This window comes from Macaca thibetana, chromosome 8 (assembly GCF_024542745.1).
Source record: "Macaca thibetana thibetana isolate TM-01 chromosome 8, ASM2454274v1, whole genome shotgun sequence".
NCBI lineage: Eukaryota > Metazoa > Chordata > Mammalia > Primates > Cercopithecidae > Macaca > Macaca thibetana.
In genome coordinates this window covers 122,183,941-122,204,323 of record NC_065585.1, presented here as the reverse complement: position 1 = coordinate 122,204,323, position 20,383 = coordinate 122,183,941, and the positions used below count along the sequence as shown (strand labels likewise).

The 20,383-nt window shown below is 45.0% G+C and overlaps 1 protein-coding gene across 1 annotated transcript; it reads left to right on the top strand.

The window, feature by feature from the left end:
- The first annotated feature begins 1,086 nt into the window (after window positions 1-1,086).
- LOC126961296 (ferritin heavy chain) lies at window positions 1,087-1,966 on the top strand. Its single transcript, XM_050801493.1, has one exon. The coding sequence runs from the start codon at window positions 1,300-1,302 to the stop codon at window positions 1,849-1,851; it is 552 nt and encodes a 183-aa protein (XP_050657450.1). The 5' UTR covers window positions 1,087-1,299; the 3' UTR covers window positions 1,852-1,966.
- The last annotated feature ends 18,417 nt before the right edge of the window (window positions 1,967-20,383 follow it).

Sequence of the window (20,383 nt, the reverse complement as noted above, 5' to 3'; positions counted from 1 at the left end):
TGTCTCTACTAAAAGTACAAAAATTAGCTGGGCATGGTGGTGCATGCCTGTAATCCCAGCTACTCGGGAGGCTGAGGCAGGAGAATCGCCTGAACCAGGGAGTCGGAGGTTGCAGTGAGCCAAGATCGCGCCACTGCACTCTAGCCCGGCTACAGAGCAAGATTCCGTCTCAAAAAAAAAAAAAAAAAAAAAAAAAAAAAAAAATATATATATATATATATATATATATATATATATATATAACGTCTTTGAGAGGTAATCAACTTAAAATGATGTCATCCTGGATTAGGATAAACCGCTAATCCCATGACTGGTGTCCTTATAAGGAGAGGAACATTTAGACAGACACACACAGGGTAAAAAGCCAAGTGAAGGCAGGGGCTGAGATTAAAGTGATGCTATCACAAACCAAGGATTGCCAGGGGTCAGCAGCTGCCAGCAGAAGCTAGAAGACCCTTCTGTAGAGTCTTTGTAGGGAGTGCAACCTTGCTGACACCTTCATTCCATCTTGTAGCCTCCAAACTGTAAGAGAATACATTCCTGTTGTTTTAAGCCTTCTAGTTTGTATTAGGTTGGTCCAAAAGTAATTACAGTTTTTGCCATTAAATTTTTTTTGCACCAACCTAATTAATACTAATTTGCTATGATTGCCTTAGGAAAATTAATGCAATATCCAATGTATCATTAATAATAAATAGATGCCTATACATATATTAACAAACACTAATCTAAGAGTTTTCACATATTTAATTTTTATAACCTCAGAACGTACACTTCTCACCCTGTATTTAGAGTGACCGTATGGTGTTTCATCCAAAACAATACATTTTTGAGAGGATAAGGGAATACCATTAACAATTATACTAAGAAAACAAGTGTTAACCAAAATGCTGAGGATGTCTGCTTACTCTACCCACTTAACAGAAGACGAAACTTAAGTACAGGCAAGCTCAATCACTCGCCCAAGGACACATAGCTAGTAGGTGGCAGTAATAGGATTTGAACCCAGGCAGTCTGGCTCCAGAAATATTTTCCCATAACCATTACTCTACTCCATACTCAGCTTGCCCAGCATTCTGGGAACTAGTCATAAAAACCAGGTTCTTCGCCGAGAGTCGTCGGGGTTTCCTGCTTCAACAGTGCTTGGACGGAACCCGGCGCTCGTCCCCCATCCCGGCCGGCCGCCCATAGCCAGCCTTCCGTCTCCTCTTCACCGCGTCCTCGGACCGCCCCAAGGCCCCCGCCGCCGCTCCAGCGCCGCGCAGCCACCGCCGCCGCCGCCTGTCCTTAGCCTCCGCCATGACGACCGCGTCCACCTCGCAGGTGCGCCAGAACTACCACCAGGACTCAGAGGCCGCCATCAACCGCCAGATCAACCTGGAGCTCTACGCTTCCTACGTTTACCTGTCCATGTCTTACTACTTTGACCGCGATGATGTGGCTTTGAAGAACTTTGCCAAATACTTTCTTCACCAATCTCATGAGGAAAGGGAACATGCCGAGAAACTGATGAAGCTGCAGAACCAACGAGGTGGCCGAATCTTCCTTCAGGATATTAAGAAACCAGACTATGACGACTGGGAGAGCGGGCTGAATGCAATGGAGTGTGCTTTACATTTGGAAAAAAATGTGAATCAGTCACTACTGGAACTGCACAAACTGGCCACTGACAAAAATGACCCCCATTTGTGTGACTTCATTGAGACACATTACCTGAATGAGCAGGTGAAAGCCATCAAAGAATTGGGTGACCACGTGACCAACTTGCGCAAGATGGGAGCACCCGAATCTGGCTTGGCAGAGTATCTCTTTGACAAGCACACCCTGGGAGACAGTGATAATGAAAGCTAAGCCTCAGGCTAATTTCCCTATAGCCATGGGGTGACTTCCCTGGTCACCAAGGCAGTGCATGCATGTTGGGGTTTCCTTTACCTTTTCTATAAGTTGTACCAAAACATCCACTTAAGTTCTTTGATTTGTACCATTCCTTCAAATAAAGACATTTGGTACCCAAAAAAAAAAAAAAAAAAAAAAAAAAAAACCAAAGGCCACCTGCAAATATGCTTCAGCCATGGGTCTGACATTAAGTACAGGCAGTGCAACCACTGCTGGCCCAGGGGTCTAAGATCTGAGAGGAAACAAGAAAATTCTCCAGGACCGTAGTTCTATTACACAGAGACATGAGAATAGAAGTTAAAAGTTGTTGACTATGGTTCCAATTCTGCCATTCAAGAACTGTCCTAGGGAAAGTCCCTCCCCCTCACTTCCTTCTTGCCCTATGCCAGTCTGCTGTCAGTCCTTTTGATTTCAGTTCTGCCCAGATGACCCCAACATGACCAGTGACTCCAAAGATAGGCTCAGCTCAGTATCCCAAACAAAAAGAGGCCGTTGCAAAGACATTTGGGAGAGGGGGACCCTATTCTGCCTGTATGTGGGCTGTAGAATTTTTCTGTGGCTACAAACCTAGGTGGTTTGGGTGCTTTGAGGGTGAACTTGGCCTTTGGGTACATTTAGAAGCAGTAGGTGGACAAGTCTCTTCCTGAATAACAGAAATTGGGGACAGTCTGAACAATGGGCTACATCCTGGGCTCTACACTAGTACTGAAGTCAGGCCTGGAACCCTGAATTAGGCTGGGGTCCTGATGTCATCACCCCCTCCCTGGGATCCCCTAGAAACTCAAACCCTGTGTCTCACCCTGCCATCTCAGACAAGACCCCTCAGATATCAACGGGCCTGGACCAGGCAAAAGTTTGCTCTGTCTCTGCGAATCTAGTGAATTGGGCCACTGGGGCCAGCCTCTCTCTAGGTTAATTCTGCTTGACCTCTGCCTGCAGCTGGTCTCAATCACTCTCTCCTCCTCATGGGAGTTTGCAGAGTGGCTCATGATCAGAGCTAACCAGCTTTGGACAACTGCCACATCCCCTTGGTCACCACATCCTGCTGAATCTGCTTCCCAAGTGCCTTTGATTTTAGACTCGCATCTCTACTCATGTGAGCAAGCACTTGCCAGCTGCTCTGTCTGGCTCTGGTCTTTTCCATGCATTGCCTCTTTTCGTCTCCTCATAGACTCACCCTCCTTACTGCTACAGGAGGTATTACTTTAAAACATACCTTAGACTATATCATCCCCTATATGCAAACCTTCAGTTTGCATATAGCCAGGATAAAGTATTCCCAGTATAGAGATCAAATCCCTAACTGGGACTCAAGGTCTTCACCTCCTGGATTCAAACTGCCTTCTCACCTCCTCTTCTCACCTTCCCAGGCACAGAGTCCTCCTGCTTCCCCAGAGAACTTCCCTGTGTTCCAGCTCCATCAGAGGAAGCACTACCCCAAATGCTTTTGGGGTAGTGCTTCCTCTGATTGACATGCACTTAGCACCTCCCCTTTCTCACTCCCCAGATACCATCCCTCCCCTTGGTTAATTCCACCTCCTTCTCACCTGTTAAGGTTCACCTCAACCATTACTCTTGGAGTCAATCTCCCTGGCTTCCTCCTTTCCATACCCAGCTTTTGTCAGAAGCAGTTCCTCACTGCTCAGCAACCCAAGTGCTCTTTGATAAAGCTTGTTCTTGCTCTCCCAAGCTGACTGGTAGCACAGTTCCCACGGTGCTTCTCTGGCTCCCAGAAACTGGGGCTTTCCCATGTTTCATCCCCACAATGCCCAGCTCAACATACAGCACCTACAAATGCACAGATTGACTTTTGAGCCAGAGCAGAGAACAAACTTCTCACCTGGCTTCCTCCCTTCATCACGGCCCCTCAGTGGGGTACAGGCTATAGGCAGGGCCCTGGGAAAGACTCCCAAAAGCCTCTGAAGAAACCCGCTTAGAGGGGAGCTAAGGATGCTATTGAGCTCCAAGATGGAGAAAGAAAGAATAAAAAAGAATGCATTTTGCTTTATGCATGCCCCCTCCTTTGAAAGCTTTTCCCTGTCAGCCTTGTGGCAGTCTTTGCTGCTGAGTCCTTGTGGGAAGGTTCTGGGTTTTTCTCAATTCATCCCTCTCTCCAATGCTGCAGCCCTCTTGTGTTTGTTGCAATTTGGCTGCCAAGACTTTTTCAAATACACATCATTAATTCCGCTATACAGCCCAAGTGAGCTGAGGCATTTGAAAAAGGAAAGAAACATGGAATTCAAGAGCTGGAGCTGCCACATGCAAAGATCATTGGGGAAAGCAAACCAAAGAGAGCCTTTATTTATTCTTTTGTTTTTCAGCAGACACAAGGTCACTGCAAGCAGCAGCCATTAGCCTAATTAGAGCTTTGGAATAAGAGAGAGGAGAGAGCACTCCAGTGTGGGAGAAAGAGGAGAGGGGACAAAGACAGTAATTGAAGCCAAATAATGAATATTAAACTCTTGTAAGTAATATTTAATTAAGTTATCCTATGATTGAGGCATTTTGCAAATACTACTATGGGATTCAAAGTAGTACATGAAGTACCCAAAAAATCACTAAGCAGGGAACACAGATTGCCTTCTTTTCCTCTAGTCTGCTTAGCTATTTTATCTATATCAGGGTTCCCTGGGCTGATGGGTAAAGGGAGTCATAGAAACATGTGTCCCTGAGTCCACTGTTCTTGGCCCCTATGCACAGCTTCCACATCCCCCCACGTGGGACTGGAACTTATTACCATATCAAAGTGGAAAACCTCAGCCAAGCACAGTAGTACATTCCTGTAATCCCAGCCATTCAAGAGGGTGAGACAGGAGGATCCTTTGATCCCAAGAGTTGGAATCCAGCCTGGGCAACATAGCAAGATTCCTTCTATTTCTCTGAAGATTCTGTTAAAAGTGGCAAAGACAACCCAGAATGTGAGGAAAGATGTTTGTAAGCCACATAACCAACTGAGGATAACTTTTTAGAATGTATAAATGTCTATTACTGAAAGAGACAAATGGCTCAATAGAAAAATGGGCAAAAGATATGAACAGGCAATTCACAGAACAAAAAGCTCAAGTTAAAGCATGAAAAACCAGGAAGATCAAGCTCACTAGAAATCAGGAAAAAAAATGCACAATCTGAAATGCTACCATTTCATAACCATCAGATGAACAATAACAAAAGATGAATGTCTTATGACACTAAGTGTTGGTGAGAAAAAGGAAGGATAGGAAGGTGGCTATCATACAAATTGCTGCAATCACATTGGAGACCCATCTGCCACCATACAATAAAGCTGTAGATGTACTTATTTGTTCATTTTTACACTGCTATAAAGAAATACCCAAGACTGAGCACTTTATACAGGAAAGAGGTTTAATTGCATCACAGTTTCACATGGCTGCGGAGGCCTCAGAAAACAAAATCGTGGTGGAAGGGGAAGCAGACACCTTCTTCACAAGGTGACAGGAGAGAGAAGAGTGTGTTGAGAGCACAGGAAAAACTACCACTTATAAAACCATGAGCTCTCATGAGAATTCACTTACTATCACGAGAACAGGATGAAGGAAACCACCCCCATAATCCAATCACTTCCCACCAGGTCTCCCTCTCCCTAAACACGTGGGGATTATAATTCAAGATGAGATTTGGGTGGGAACACAAAGCCAAACTGTATCATGTACACACCCTAGGCTCAAGAAAATCTATTACAAGGTGTATACCCCAGATTCTTCTAAATGGGCACAAAAATATTTGAGGTAGCATTGTTTGTAGAGGAAAAATTAGAAACAAACTGATATTCATCACCAAGAGAACAGAAATATAAATTGCATATTTATACAATGAAAACTTGCTTAGCAGCAAAAACAAATCAATGTTATCATGCGGATAAATTTTTGAAACACAATTTTGGCAAATATCAAACACAAAATAACAAAAAAGAGTAGCAGAATACATATATGTTGGTACAATTTATGTAAAATTTTTAAATCTGTAGAACATGCTATTTAGAGACACATACATATGTGTAAAAGATAAAATGCATGAGAATGATAAACAACAAACTCAGGCAGAGGTTTCCTGGGAAGATGCTGTGGGAGATGGTACACAGAGCAATGCATGGGCATTCTTTTATTCATCTGTAAAACTTTTTCATATCTTAAATATTTCATAATACTTTTTTTTAAATTACTAACAGTCATATTTTTAAAACAGATAGAAATATACCTCAAGAAGATTACAAGATTCTCAAGGGAAGGAGCATGAAACAGCCATCAAAGAGAAGATCAGGTTTGATTAGTGGCCAAAATGCAAGGCACAGTTAGGATGCAGCAAAGGAGAGGGATTTTAGGAACCATGAAATGCTCTTATGCTGAAATCTCTACCCAAGAGGGAATCTGAATGTCAAGTGGCTCGCTTCCTGCCATAGTACTGACCCACACCCAATATGAAGGAGCCGTCACCAACGCCAGAGTAGGCAGGTTGGCATGGCGACCTACTCATTTGTCCCGAGGAGCAAAAGGACTCCAGGCCACAGATGGAACCCACAGGCAAAGAATAATAAATTAGATATTTCTTGCCAACTGAATCAAGGTTCCACTTTCACCCTTCTCTCCATTCTATATTTGTTTAATACATATATCCAAATTCGACTGCCCCAAAATACCTAGGTATTTTCTGAGGAACCACCAAGGCCTCATTGTCTAGTAGAGCTTACAAAAACTTCATCAATCTTACTCACAGAGACTCTTACCATTGATCAGAAGAGGAGTGAGAGACACCAAAGCTATCAGCAGAAATATCTGAGCCTCTTTTAGTTGGATTTGGTCTTGGAGAAGTCTCTTTGAGGAATCACAATAATTAACGTGTATTTTTGTAAAAGACAGCCATGTTTATCACATCTTTAACTAGACTTCAAATTTACATAGAATAGTATTTTTATCCATAGAGGGACACCTGCGCTCTTGCTTATTTATTGAAAATGGAAATAAACAGACCAGGCAGAAAGTCTAGTAAATTATGGTATTAGCTTAACATGATGTGTGTCAGTCTCTCTCCCTCCAGACACTGAAAACTTCAACTCTATAATTAAAGGATTGGTCCAGACATGGAACAGCCAGCTATAGCCTGCAAGCCATTGGCCTTTTACCTGTTTTTGTACAGGCCTCAAACACTACAATGGGAGAGTTGGAAATTGGGATAAAGACCATACAACCTGCAAAGCCTAAAATATTTACTATCTGGCCTGTTGCAGAAAAAGTTTGCCAACCCCTAGTCTACAGCAGCCCTGTCCAATAGATGAGATACAATGTGAGCCAACTACAGAATATTAAATTTTCCGGTAGTTGACTTAAAAAGCAAGCCAGGCACGGTGGCCCGCACCTGTAATCCTAGCACTTTGGGAGGCTGAGGCAGGCAGATCACCTGTGGTCAGGAGTTCAAGACCAGGCTGGCCAACATGGTACAACCCCCTCTCTACTAAAAATATAAAACATTAGCTAGGCGTGGTGATGCATGCCTGTAATCCCAGCTACTTGGGAGGCTGAGGCAGGAGAATCACCTGAACCCAGGAGGCGGAGGTTGCAGTGAGCCAAGATCATGCTATAAAAAGAAAGAAGTAAAATAAATTTTATAGTATATTGCACTTAATCCAATATATCCCAAAAGTACAGTGTATAATTAATATAAAGAATTTTTAGGAGATATTTTACATTGTTCTCATACGAAGTCTTAAAAACTGGATATGTTTTTTGCACACTACAGCACATCTCAGTTCAACTAGCGACTACATTTCAAGGGCTCGATAATCACATGAGGTTAATGGCTACTATACTTGACAGCATAGGGCCAGATTAGCTCTAAGGTCCTTTCCAGCTTTCACATGACTATCTAAAATATGAATAGGTTTAAAAAAAAAAAAAAAAAAAAAAAACTATCCGTTCTCCAGCATCCAAATAGAGTTCTGACTCCTTAAAATTTTTCCTGATTCCTCTGATCCACTCAACCTTTGCCCATGACATTCCAAAAGTAAAGTGCCCCATCAAGGCATGGATGCCTTTATATTACCCCCGAGGACTGAACCCACAGAGGGACCTCAGCTGCTCCCAGCCTACTTCTGTCCACTTCTTCATTCTGGCTTCCCTCTCATTCATTCTGCCCCTGACTTTCCTGTGGGTGTCTCTTCTCTCTCTGGCTCCTCCTCTGCTCTCCTCCTGGAGGTCTCTGTCTTGGATTTTCTCCACTTTCCTGCGGTGGGATATCCTAGGAGTCCTTCAGGAAGCTCATTACCAGCCCTGGCCAAGTCACCAGCACCTCTCAGAAGAGGAGGGACATAAAAAAATGGTGTAGCTATAGAAACGTAAAATGTGAGATGTGGTCTAGGGTTTGAGAGAAAAATAGTCAACCCTCCATATCCATGGATTCTACATCCATGGATTCGACCAACTGCAGATTGAAAATTTAAAAAAAAAAAAATTCCACAAAGTTCCAAAAAGCAAACCTTGACTTGCGCCAAGTACTATTGAATCCTCAAGAATGAAGTGATGTGTAGGCATTACGTAGGGTAATACAAGTAATCTAGAAATGACTTAAAGTGTACAGGAGGATATGCTTAGGTTATATGCCAACACCACATCATTTTATATAAAGGACTTGAGCATCTGTGGATTTGGGTATCCATAGGGAGTCCTAGAACCAACCCCCACAGACATTGAGGGATGCCTCTACTTAATCTGAAAAGGCAATTCAGGAAATTCAGAGTTAAAGGAATAATGAGCTTTTGAGAAGGTATTTTTGGGTGAGAAACAGTAGGATTCCTAGGTGCTACCCAAAGAGGACCACTGGTCATGAATTCAGGGAGAGAGTTGGAAAATGAACCAGAGGCACAAGGATCTGGAGCCCAGGCAAGAGAGACCTGGCTTCTCTAGAGACCCAATGGCAGCTGGTGGCACAGCTCCATCTAAAGCAAGGGATGGGGACACAGGGTGAGATATCACTGAGGCCTGAGACCCCAAGCTCAGGGGCCCAAGGAAGGAAATAGCACTGAAAGGGGGAGCTTCCAGGGGATGGCCAGGGGGCCTTACCACACTAGGGCTGGGTGTCCCCAACAGGTGCCTCTAAGCTGTTCCTACAGCCCCTCTCCTGGGAGAAACATATGAGGTCAATTAATCATCCTCTGTGCCAGGCTGTGGGGTGCCGGACTGGAGAGGGTGGTGAGATCCTTTTTTTTTTTTTTTAAAGTAAAATGCATTACTACTATAAAAATAAGTGCTCATTATAACTTTTTCAAACAGTACACAGAAGTATAACAGAGAAAGAAATTACTTGAAATTTCTCAACCCTGAAATAATGATTTGGTGGCCATTCTCTCATACACGTCTTTATGTATTGCCACAATATTTAATAGGATCGTATCACACAAGCTCGGTTTGGGGAAGATTTACGCTTTCCCTTTCTCCCTCCACCTCTCATATAAGGAAGATTGTCATTATTTTACAAAAGGATCATTTTTACACACTTCTCTGCACTTTGCTTGTTTCATATTTTGTAGATTTCTCCAAATGAGCAGCTTTGAAATTAATTTATTTTAATGTTTGCATAATATTTGTGATATGAATGTACTGTAATTTATTCAGCTATTCCTATTGATGGACGTTTCCTTTGAGGCAACATTGCATATCTACCCTAACTCTTTGGTGCTTTTATTTCTGTGAAATAGGTTCCCAGAAGTGGGACTGCTGGGTAGAAGGGGATATACATTCTTTTTATTTTACAAGCTATTGCCATGCCGTTTTCCAAAAAGACTGCAACTGTTTACACGTCCTCCAGCAGCGTGTATGAATTCCCTCTGCCCTGTATCTCCTCCAACAACAGATATTATTGCTCTTAATGTTTGCTAGTCTGATGGGTGGAAAGTGATAACTCAATGCTGCTTTAATTTGTATTTTCTAGTGAGCTTGAGCATTTCTTGATGTGTTTATTGGTCATTTAGATTTGCTCCTCTGTGAGCTGCTTATTCATATCCTTTGCCTGTTGTTTTGTTCGGTTATCTTTTTATTAATTTTTAAGAGCTCTTTGTATATTATAGCTATGAATCTTTTATGAATGTAACTCTTTTTTTCTAAATCTATTGTTAGACTTCATCTTTATTTTTACAACCAAATTGCAGCACATTTTCTGGCTGACGAGACAGGGTAAGCATATGAGATTTGGAAGGGATAGGAGAGCAGAGGAGCTCCATGCTCCAGCTAGATCCTTTCTGGGGATGCTGTCTCAGTCTGCTCAGGCTGTCATAACAGGAAACCATAGATTGAGTGTCTTAACAGGAATTTATTGTCTCATAGTGTAGAGACTGTAAGTCCGAGATCAAAGCACCAGCAGGATGAGCTTCTGGTGAGACCTCTCTTCCTGGTGAGCAGTCTTCTCATTGGGTCCTCGCCTGGCCTTCCCTCTGTGCCCCTGTGGAGAAGAGAAAGCCCTCAGGTGTCTCTTCCTTTTCTATAAGGACACTGTCCTACTGGATGAGGTCCCAAACTTATAACCTTATTTAACCTTTATTACTTCCCTAAGGGTCCTATCTTCAACTACAGTCACATGGGCAGGGGGAGGTTTAGGGCTTCAACATATGGATTTGCAAGGGGACATAATTGAGCAATTAACAGGTGGGTTCTACAGAAGTGCATAAACCCAGAGAGGAAGTGACAGTATGGTATACCTGAGCCATATTCATCCTTGCATGAATCTCCACACTCCAGCATGATGGAAGTAGCCAGACAGTTCCCATTCCCCCAAAGAACGGCAGAGAAAGCAGAGGAGCCTCTAGGCCTGAAGGGGTCCTGGGCAGGATATCTCAGCAAATGCCTGTATTCCAATGATCCAGAACTAGGTCAGGGTAATAGATAAGCCTCACTGAACACCTATGAGGATAGATGCCTATAAGGGCAGCGTGATGCTGCCATCTGATAAAAGCAGTCATGTGTTCAACAGGGATATATTCTAAGATATGTGTCATTGTGTAAACATTGTAGAGTGTCCTTGCACAAACCTAGATGGTATAGCCTTCTCCACACCTAGGCTATATGGTAAGCCTATTGCTCCTAGGTTACAATCCTGGACAACATGTTACTTTACTGATACTGTAGGCAACTGTAACATACGCGTACCTTTAGAAAATGTACAGTAAAAATACACTATTATGGGAGCATAGTATGTAACCAGGGTCATATACATAGTCTTCTATTGACTTAATCATCTCCTCATTCTACACAGGACTGTATATTTTGGTCTTCCACCTGTTTCCTGACACATAGCTCCTAAAGCCCTTGGAATCTCTGAGTGAAACATGTATTTTTCTATGCTAATGGGATAACTGATGACTGGGGCTCCAGGATAGCTTCAGGATAGAGACTGTGCCAGGGAAACCAACCTTGTGACTAGAGGGTCAGAACTTTCAGCCCCATCCCCTGACCTCCCAGGAGGGAAGAGGAGCTGAAGGCTGAGTTGATCGCCCATGGTCAATGATGTAATCAATCATGATTCTATAAGGAAACCTCCATAAAAACCCAAAAGGTTAGGGTTCAGAGAGCTTCTGCATTGGTGAACAGGAGCACATCAGCACACCAGAAGGGTGGTGCACCCTAACTCTCTGGGGACACAAGCCCTGTGCTCAGGACCCTTCTAAACCTCACCATATGTATCTCTTCACCTGTGCTGCATTTGTATCCTTTAAAATACTCTTTCTCATCATTGACCAATAATAGCAAGTAAACTGTTTACTGGCCTTCTCAGAGCTGCCCTAGCAAATTATTGAACCCAAAAAGGAGGTCATGGGGACCTCCAATTTGTAGCCGAGTCAGACAAGTGTGAGTGACCAGGGAACCTATGTTGGCATCTGAAGTGGGGGGCAGTCCTATGGGACTGAGCCCTTAACCTGTGGGGTCTGCACTAACTCTACTTAGCATCACAATTGAGTTGTATTGAACTGCAGGACACCCAGGTGGTGTCAGATAACTGGTCAGATTGATCAGTGTGGGGGAAAAGAACCCCACACAGGCTGGGCGTGGTGACTGATGCCTGTAATCCCAGCACTTTGGGAGGCCGAGGTGGGTGGATCACCTGAGGTCAGGAGTTCGAGACCAGCCTGGCCAACCTGGTGAAACCCTCTTTCTACTAAAAATACAAAAATTAGCTGGGCATGGTGGCAGGTCCCTGTAATCTCAGCTACTCAGGAGGCTGAGGCAGAAGATTCACTTGAACCTGGGAGGCAGAGGTTGCAGTGAGCCGAGATCTCAACATTGCACCACAGCCTGGGTGACAAAGCAAGACTGTCTCAAACACACACACACACACACACACACGGAGTAGACCTAAAAATAAGTTCAGAAAAATAAAAGCAGTCCTTTCTCTGGAGCACCTGTCGTAGCTGCTGTTGTGCTCTCCTGTGCCCAGGTTGCTGGGAGTGGCACTGGCAGAGGCCCGGCTGTCAGTTCCCATGGAGGCTGCCCAGCAGCAGAGCTGCATCACCCATGAATACACCCCTCCCCGGGGTGCCCTCAACACAGTAACAGAAAAAGGCCTGGCCATCTCAGCCCAACTCAGGACAACTCTGGAGGTCATTTCAGTTCCAGGATGTACCCTGGGGTCTGTTGAGGCAATCAGTAGGTCGCACCACACTGCCCCTTCCCCTCCGCCCAACCCCACTTCCTCCCCTGCCCTTTCCCTGGTGTGGACCCCAGGCACCTCTTTAATAACCTATCAGTGTCTCAGAGCCTGCTTATCAGGGACCCCTACCTGTGACAGACCCTCTCTCACACAATACAGGCAGTGCATAACCAAGGTGAACTTGGAATGGAATGTGATTCAACAGTGTGCGAGACAAAGCAGCCCCTGCCTGGACAGTGCTGGCCCTGATGCAAGGGATACAGGTGCCCCCAGAGCACGGGCATGCGGACTCCACCTCACCAAGCAGGGCCTCCAAGGAGACACCTCCTAATCAGCATCTACCGCCCCTGAACCACCCAATCTCCTCCAGCAATGGCCTTAATAGGAAATGCAGGCCCCTGCTCCTTCTGCCAAATCTCCCTTAAAGGAACACGTGGCAAATTGCTTCCATGGGCTTATTTAACCTAACCCTCTAATCTATTCCCCATTAAGATGGTTACTTTAATTTAGTTATTTGTGTCCGACAGGCAAAGACGGAGTGGCTCTCTTGGCTTTTGGATGCTGTTCTCTGCTCCACCACACCAGTGCCCAGGGCATTTCCCATGGCAAAGCACCAACACCTGCCCATATTTGAAAGCTCATCTGTAGCCCAGCAGGAAAACAAGACTTGATATATATTTGAGGCTTAACATGTTGATTCTCAGGCTTTATAACACTGGATATTATTGGCAGCACTATGAAACAAAGAAACGGAAGCTTCTGCCCACTCCTCCAAATGTGACATTAGGAATTCAGTGTAGGGCAGTGAAGGACAAATCACGACACCTGGATTCTGCTATCTTGGTTCTTTCCGTGACCAAACAGGTATGTGACACTTCACAGTGCTTCGCCCCTCTAGGACTCAATTTCCTCATCTAAGCATGAGGAGGGTTGAACGTAAAGCCCTAATAGGTCAGGAATCTTGGGTGTTTGGGTTTTTTCTTAGATCAGTGTTTCAGATATTGAGTTATTTTCCAGAATTGACACGTTGAAGCTCCTGGCCTACTCAGGTCCCTGGAGAAAGCTGAAGGTGACCAGCTTTTGCTTTCTGCTATTGGATCAGATCCACCAGTGTAATTCCTCCCAGACTTTTACTTCCTGGAGTTTTACTTCTGAACATTCCAAAATGATAATGTTTCTTGGAAGTGAGCTCCAAATATTACATCTGGAGCTGTTCTCTCTTAACAGTCTGCCCTCAATCTAAGAAGTTTATCAGTTCTGTTGGAGAGTCCCCACCGTGCCATTAGCATTTGATGTGGATGTCACAATTTCAAACCATTTTTATCTTCAGGGAAAGCAGAGCGGGGAAAATGAGCCAGATCCCTTGGTCCCTGGCTCAGAGTTAGAAACTGATCTTATTTGTGAAGTGGGCTTAATTTCACCATTGGAACAAGCAATGCAGACGATGTTCTCTGTGTGAGCTGATGACAGGCCTGCAGTCATCCCTGCTCTTCCATGCACACAGGGGAGAATGAACACACTCGTACACATGCTATGCTTCCTGCGCACATGTGCGCACACACCTACCCACCTACTAGAAAATGCTCACAGTGCAATCATGGATGCAGACTGGAAGGGGAACATTTTTTGCAGGGCCCAAACTGAGAAAAGACTCCATGGCTACCACAGACAAGGCCTAAGGAGACTTAGTATGAATCCCCCAGCCATTCCTACAATGCTATATTGTTGACAAGACATTTCCACATGCACAATATCTTTTGACCATTCACAGCTCAGGGGAACGCACTCTTCCTTCTTGGACAATCCTTTTATACACCCGCCCACCCCTCACCCCAGCTGGGCCAATTTCTCCTTCCTAGACAAATCTTCCCTGACAACCCTATCCAAATTAGGGCCCTCCCCACCATTATTTATCTTAGCACTCTGTTTGCTTTTTATAGCATTTAATTACATTTTTTTTGTGTTTTTGCTTATTTACCTATTTATTATCCATCTCTCCCACTGAATTATAACCTCCTTGAAAGACAGGAATGCAGTCTGTTTTATTCATTCCGGATTACCCAGTATCCAAAACAATGTCCAGCATACAGTCAACACTTCATAAAGCCTTTTTGAATAAACCAACTTGATTTGCTCAAGAATCCTACAGTTAAAGTCATTTTCACAGATGAGGAAACAGGTTCATGGAGGTTAGGTGGCCTGCAAATTCCCAAAAACTGCTAAATGGGAGAGCCAGGATTCGAATCTAATTTTATGCCATTTTCACAATAGCAAGTTATTTGAGTCCATCTTTGAGCTATGATTTGTCCTTTAAACTCCACAATAGCTCCCAGTCTCAGGAAAAGGAAGGAAAATTTGATGTACACACATATGCATACGTGTGTGTGTATGCCCACATATGCATACATGTGTACACACACACACACACACCTTTGACTTTGCCCCACTCTCCAAGTTTGTTAGCTAGGAAGAACCAGGTAGTGAATTTGACTTTCTCGTATATGCTATACTGAAAAATGTGCCTGACTTACAAATGACCGTGTAAAAGCAAGTACCATTTTCAGACCCTGAAGATGATGGGAATATATAAAGGAAATATGACAGAATGTTAGAATTAGAAGCATTTTGTAGATAGGGAAACTGAGGCACCATTGGGTGGGAATGATTTTCCCAAGGTCAACTGTAGGAGAACCAGTACTAGAACCCAGGTCTGATACTTGGTCCAATGCTCATTCCCTAAGATGAATCACAGGAACACAGCAATAAATTATGTCTTGGGCATCCTCTCATCACCAATCGTCAACAACGATGGCTTTCTTCATCTGTCTTTTCAGAGCTTGGTCCCAGAACAGTATGTGCTTGGAAAGCCCACTCCAACTGTATGAAGGTATTTTACACGTGAAGTTGGACTTCAGGTGTTTTCACAAATTACGAAATGTCTAAAGCTATTGCTTCAAACTCAGTTCTTTTTCTCCGTTCTCCCAACTGAGACCCTCACATCCATCCAGTAGACAACAGAGTAAGGCAGCTCCCAAGCATACCCAACTTTTCAATTGATTAATGTTCTTTTTAATTAAGAAAATATATTAAAAGAATGGCACAGGCACACCCACATACACACATACAAGTGCTAGGAAGAGCCTGGTCTAGAGATGCGAAGGAATCTGAATCAACTTGAGTGTCAATGCATCAAAGCATTGGAAGCTAAAAGGAGAGTTCCATAAAGAGGAAAATGATCAGAAAAAGAACTTCAGAGACTTTCCTTCAGAAGTGTAGGCAAAGGATACTACCAAGGACTGGCTCAGGTAACTGGAGACCAAAGCCACACTTACCCACGCTCAGTAAAGAGGCCTGTTTTAGGTTGGTGTATTAGTCCATTTTCATGCTGCTGATAAAAACATACCTGAGCTGGGCACGATGGCTCACACATGTAATCCCAGCACTTTGGGAGGCCAAGTGGGTGGATCGTATGAGGTTGAGAGTTTGAGACCAGCCTGACCAACATGGAGAAACCCTCTGTCTACTAAAAATACAAAATTAGCCAGGTGTGGTGGTGCATGCCTGTAATCCCAGCTACTCTGGAGGCTGAGGCAGGACAATCGCTTGAACCCAGGAGGCAGAGGTTGCAGTGAGCCAAGATTGCACCATCGCACTCCAGCATGGGCAACAAGAGTGACACTCCATCTCAAAAAAATAAAAATAAAAATAAAAACATACCTGAGACTGGGCAATTTACCAAAAAAAAAAAAAAAAGGTTTTAATGGACTTATAGTTCCACGTGGCTGGGGACGCCTCACTATCATGGTGGAAGGCAAGGAGGAGCAAGTCACACCTTACATGGATGGCAGCAGGCCAAGAGAGAGCTTGTACAGGGAAACTCCACCTTATAAAGCCATCAGACCTCGTGAGACTTACTCACTATCACAAGAACAGCACAGAAAAGACCTGCCTCCATGAGTCACTTACCTCCCACCAGGTCCCTCCCACAACACATGGGAATTCAAGATGAGATTTTAGTGGGGACACAGCCAAGCCATATCAGTTGTATTTGAGATCCATTCCAAGAACAGGCATGACTCAGCTTGTGAGGGATCTGCCTGAGCTACTGTGCTGTGCATGGGTGAATCCATTGCTTCTAAGAACATCACAGGCACTCACACATGCACACACGCGCATGCATGTGCACACACAGACACACACACACACTGTTCTGTGTCCCTGTTCCCTTATTCATGGTGTCACCTCTGCATGGAGCAGCCTTTCTACTTGGTGCCTAGAGAACCTCCTGGAGGCTCAGCCCCTGTGGTCTCTTCTCTGGCGCTTCCCCTGCTTCTTCCACCTCTTCCTGGGTCCCCTCCTCTGCTCTGTGACCCTGTAATACTCTGTACCACCACCATCGCTGTATTGCACAGCATCACACCACAATTATTTGTCTGCATGACTGTGAGCCCCCCACGAGGGAGGAAACTGTTTTGTGTGTCTTTGTCTGCAGCACACAACACAGTGCCAGGCGCTTAGTAGCCACTCAGCAAGCAGTTGTTAAATGGTTAAATAAAGGAATTTCCCTGCTTGGTACAAGGTAGACATGCTGGGATTGTCCCACAGTCTCAATCACACAACCCGACCCTGTTTTATCCTAAATCCAGATAACATTAACACAACCATCACACCACCAGAGGGGTTTCATCCCAATAAAATAAAGCTGTAGAGTCCAGTTATGTAATAAGAAGAAAAACAGATCAGGGAGAAGGACATTCTTACTGTGTTCATTTCCTAGGGAGGCTGTAACAGAGTACCACAAACAAGGTAACTTCAACAGAAATGTATCGTCTCACAGTCCTGGAGGCTGAAATCAAGGCGTTAGCAGAGCTGGTTCCTTCTGAGGGCTGTGGGAAAGGACCTGTTCCACGCTCTTGTCCTGGGTTCTGATGGTTGCTGGCAATCTTTGGGGTTCTGTGGCTTACGGATGCTTCATCCCGATCTCTGCCCTCACGTGGCATTCTCTCTGAGTCTTTTCACATAGTCTCCCCCCGGGCATGTCTGTCTCTCTGTCCCAATTTCCCATCTTTACAAGGACACCAGTCATATTGGATTAGGGCCTACCTAAAGACTTCATTTTAACTTCATGACCTCTATGAAGACCCCATTTCCAAACAAGGTCACATTCTGAGGTCATGGGAGCTAGAACTTCAATATATTTTGCAGAGGGACACAATTCACCCCCTGACAGTTTATACTCAAAACTGGCATAACAAAGGCAGGGATGACTCCAAGCATAAATATGTTCATTGGAACCAGGCACAGTGGCTCATGCCTGTAATCCCAGCACTTTGGGAGGCTGAGGCAGGTGGATCACTTGAGGTCAGGAGTTCAAGACCAGCCTGGCCAACATGACGAAACCCTGTCTGTATTAAAAATACAAAAATTAGCCAGGCATGGTGGTGCTTGACTGTAGTCCCAACTACTCAGGAGACTGAGACAAGAGAATCACTTGAACCTGGGAGACAGAGGATGTAGTGAGCCGAGATTGCATCACTGCACTCTAGCCTGGGAGACAAAGTGAGACTCTGTCTCAAAAAAAAAAAAAAAAAAAAAAAAAAAAAATTTTCATTGGCCCTCCTCTACCTCATCTTCCTCATTGGTAAAATGGTGGGAGAATTTTTGCTGAACTAAATAGAGGATTTGCTGAAGTTTATTTCTGATGTTCTTTCTTCCACCATCTTTCCCCATCTATGGATTCCTCTGCTACTAGCTCACTGTTCCCTGATTACTTACAGTGCAATCCTTCCCAGAACACTTGCACGTTAATTCAGACTCATAAAGATAGAATAGACTTCGAGATCCAAGGAAGTTTCTCCATTATGGTGGTGTTTTAGACACAGAAGTAAAGAGGCTGTGTGGGGACAGGGTATAAGAGAATCCAGAGGAACTAATCATGGAGTAGCACCTGGAACCTCAAAGGCTGCCATGTGAGGTGTGCTCAGCCTGCACAACTGTCCATGGGGTGTGTTAATAGAAACATCCAGTCCCATTGGAGTGTCAGCTCAGAGCCTGGCCACAGGCAAGAACACTGGCCTGGGCTCTGGACCTGAAGTCGGGTCCAGCATCTTCACTGACCTGCTGTGTGTGGCTAGACCAGTCTCTTTTCTTTTCTCCTTACACTCAGTTTCCCTATCTGTGTAATGGGGGGATGGGTGGGGTGGGAGTGGGATTAGAAGGCTGGTCTCCAGCCTCTTCCCATCCACACATCCTGTGAGCATCTGCAACAACCCTTCTTGCCAAGAAAAACCATCAACACGACAGCAAACAGGGAGAGAGGACAATGAGCAGCAGCCAAGCCTTCATCTGCTCACTCACTCTAAACAGAAATCACTTACCCTAAACGGCAATCAGTCCCCAATGGCCTCCTTTCCAAACGCCTTGTATGACAATGAGTGATTTGTAACAACATCCAATCAAGCGCACCTAACCTTCCTATAATTGCCTGTCCTTTTCAGCGTTCTTAAAAGCTTTCCAGTGGAAAAGAACAGAAGCTTCTTGTCAGAAGCAGATTATTATACAGAGGAGAGAGACCACCCCCCATTCCTTTCCTCCCTTCCAGCCCATCTCTGCACCCACCCCGGTCTGCACGACCCCCGCAGAGGAACCAGCATCTGGCTGACATCTCCACGGGCACAGCAACCACCTGCTGGTGTAAATCTCTCAGCTGTTCCATCCCCATCGAGGATCCTTCCCCAGCTAGAGGCAGGCCCAGCAGATTGCTGTCTTTCCTTCCAGGCCAGAAGAGGTAACATTAGTAGCATTTTCAGTTCACACCGAGTGTCATTATTAAAATCAGCAGAACGGAACACCAGAAAGGTCCAGGGATAGGCCCCGAGGTCACAGGGCAGGTGGGCAGGGCCACGGCTAACTCCCCTGCAGGCCTGGATCCCCGACAAGTCACACACCCACACTCCGTGCTCTGAACGAATGGAAAAATGACACTCCTCAGCTGGCCCGGGGGTGGTGCAAGTCCTGGGGGATTTCTCAGCTCCACCAACCATCCTCATCATGGCAGACAAGTGTGAGAGTCAGGAGGAAAGCACACAGCTTAGAGCCCTGGAATCAGAATCCCACCAAATCATCATCATAAGAGGGACAGAGAATGAACCGTGGAGTTGGAGGTCCCAGGAGTAAAAACAGGGGCTGAAATTTTCCCAGAGAGAAAATCACAGGGAGACTATGTGCAAAAATCAGCAGCAATGTCATCTTCATCTGGAAAATGCCAGAGAGAGATCTCACTCTCCCAGACATGCCATACTCACTCGGAATCCCTTGATTTTTCTTTGAACCTCCTGATTCATTCAACAAATGGTCTGTTGAGTCCCCCCTGGGTGAGAAGGCTGTGCTAGACACTGTAAGAGAAGTAGAGGTGCCTGTGCCAAGGGTTTGCCTGGCCCTCGGTCTGATAGGGTGTGTGAGGCTTTCTTCAGGCGACTAATGACTGACTGAAAATGATCTATGCTTACAAGAGATGCCGGGCCAGAGGCTCTCACAAGGGGAGACGGATGGCTGCAAGCTGGGAAGGGGGGTGTTTCGAAGCATGGAAGTCAGGGAATGGGATGTAGGAGGCACCATAGGCACAGCCTGAGCAAAGGCATGTGGCGGGGACTGGAGGTGGGGGGAGCACAGAGAAACAGAAGGACACAGACAGCAATAAAGAAGTCAACGCCTGTCTCAACACCAAGGCCATTAAGCATCCACGGACCCTTGTTCAGACTTGTGGTCCTGCCACTGCGATGGCATGAAGGGTTCTGCCCTGAGAATGGCAAAAGGGAAAGAATGCCTCCTCTGAGTCTTT

Bases quoted from the DNA above. Each gene is read 5' to 3' on its own strand.
- LOC126961296 (XM_050801493.1), top strand. From the start codon at position 1,300: ATGACGACCGCGTCCACCTCGCAGGTGCGCCAGAACTACCACCAGGAC.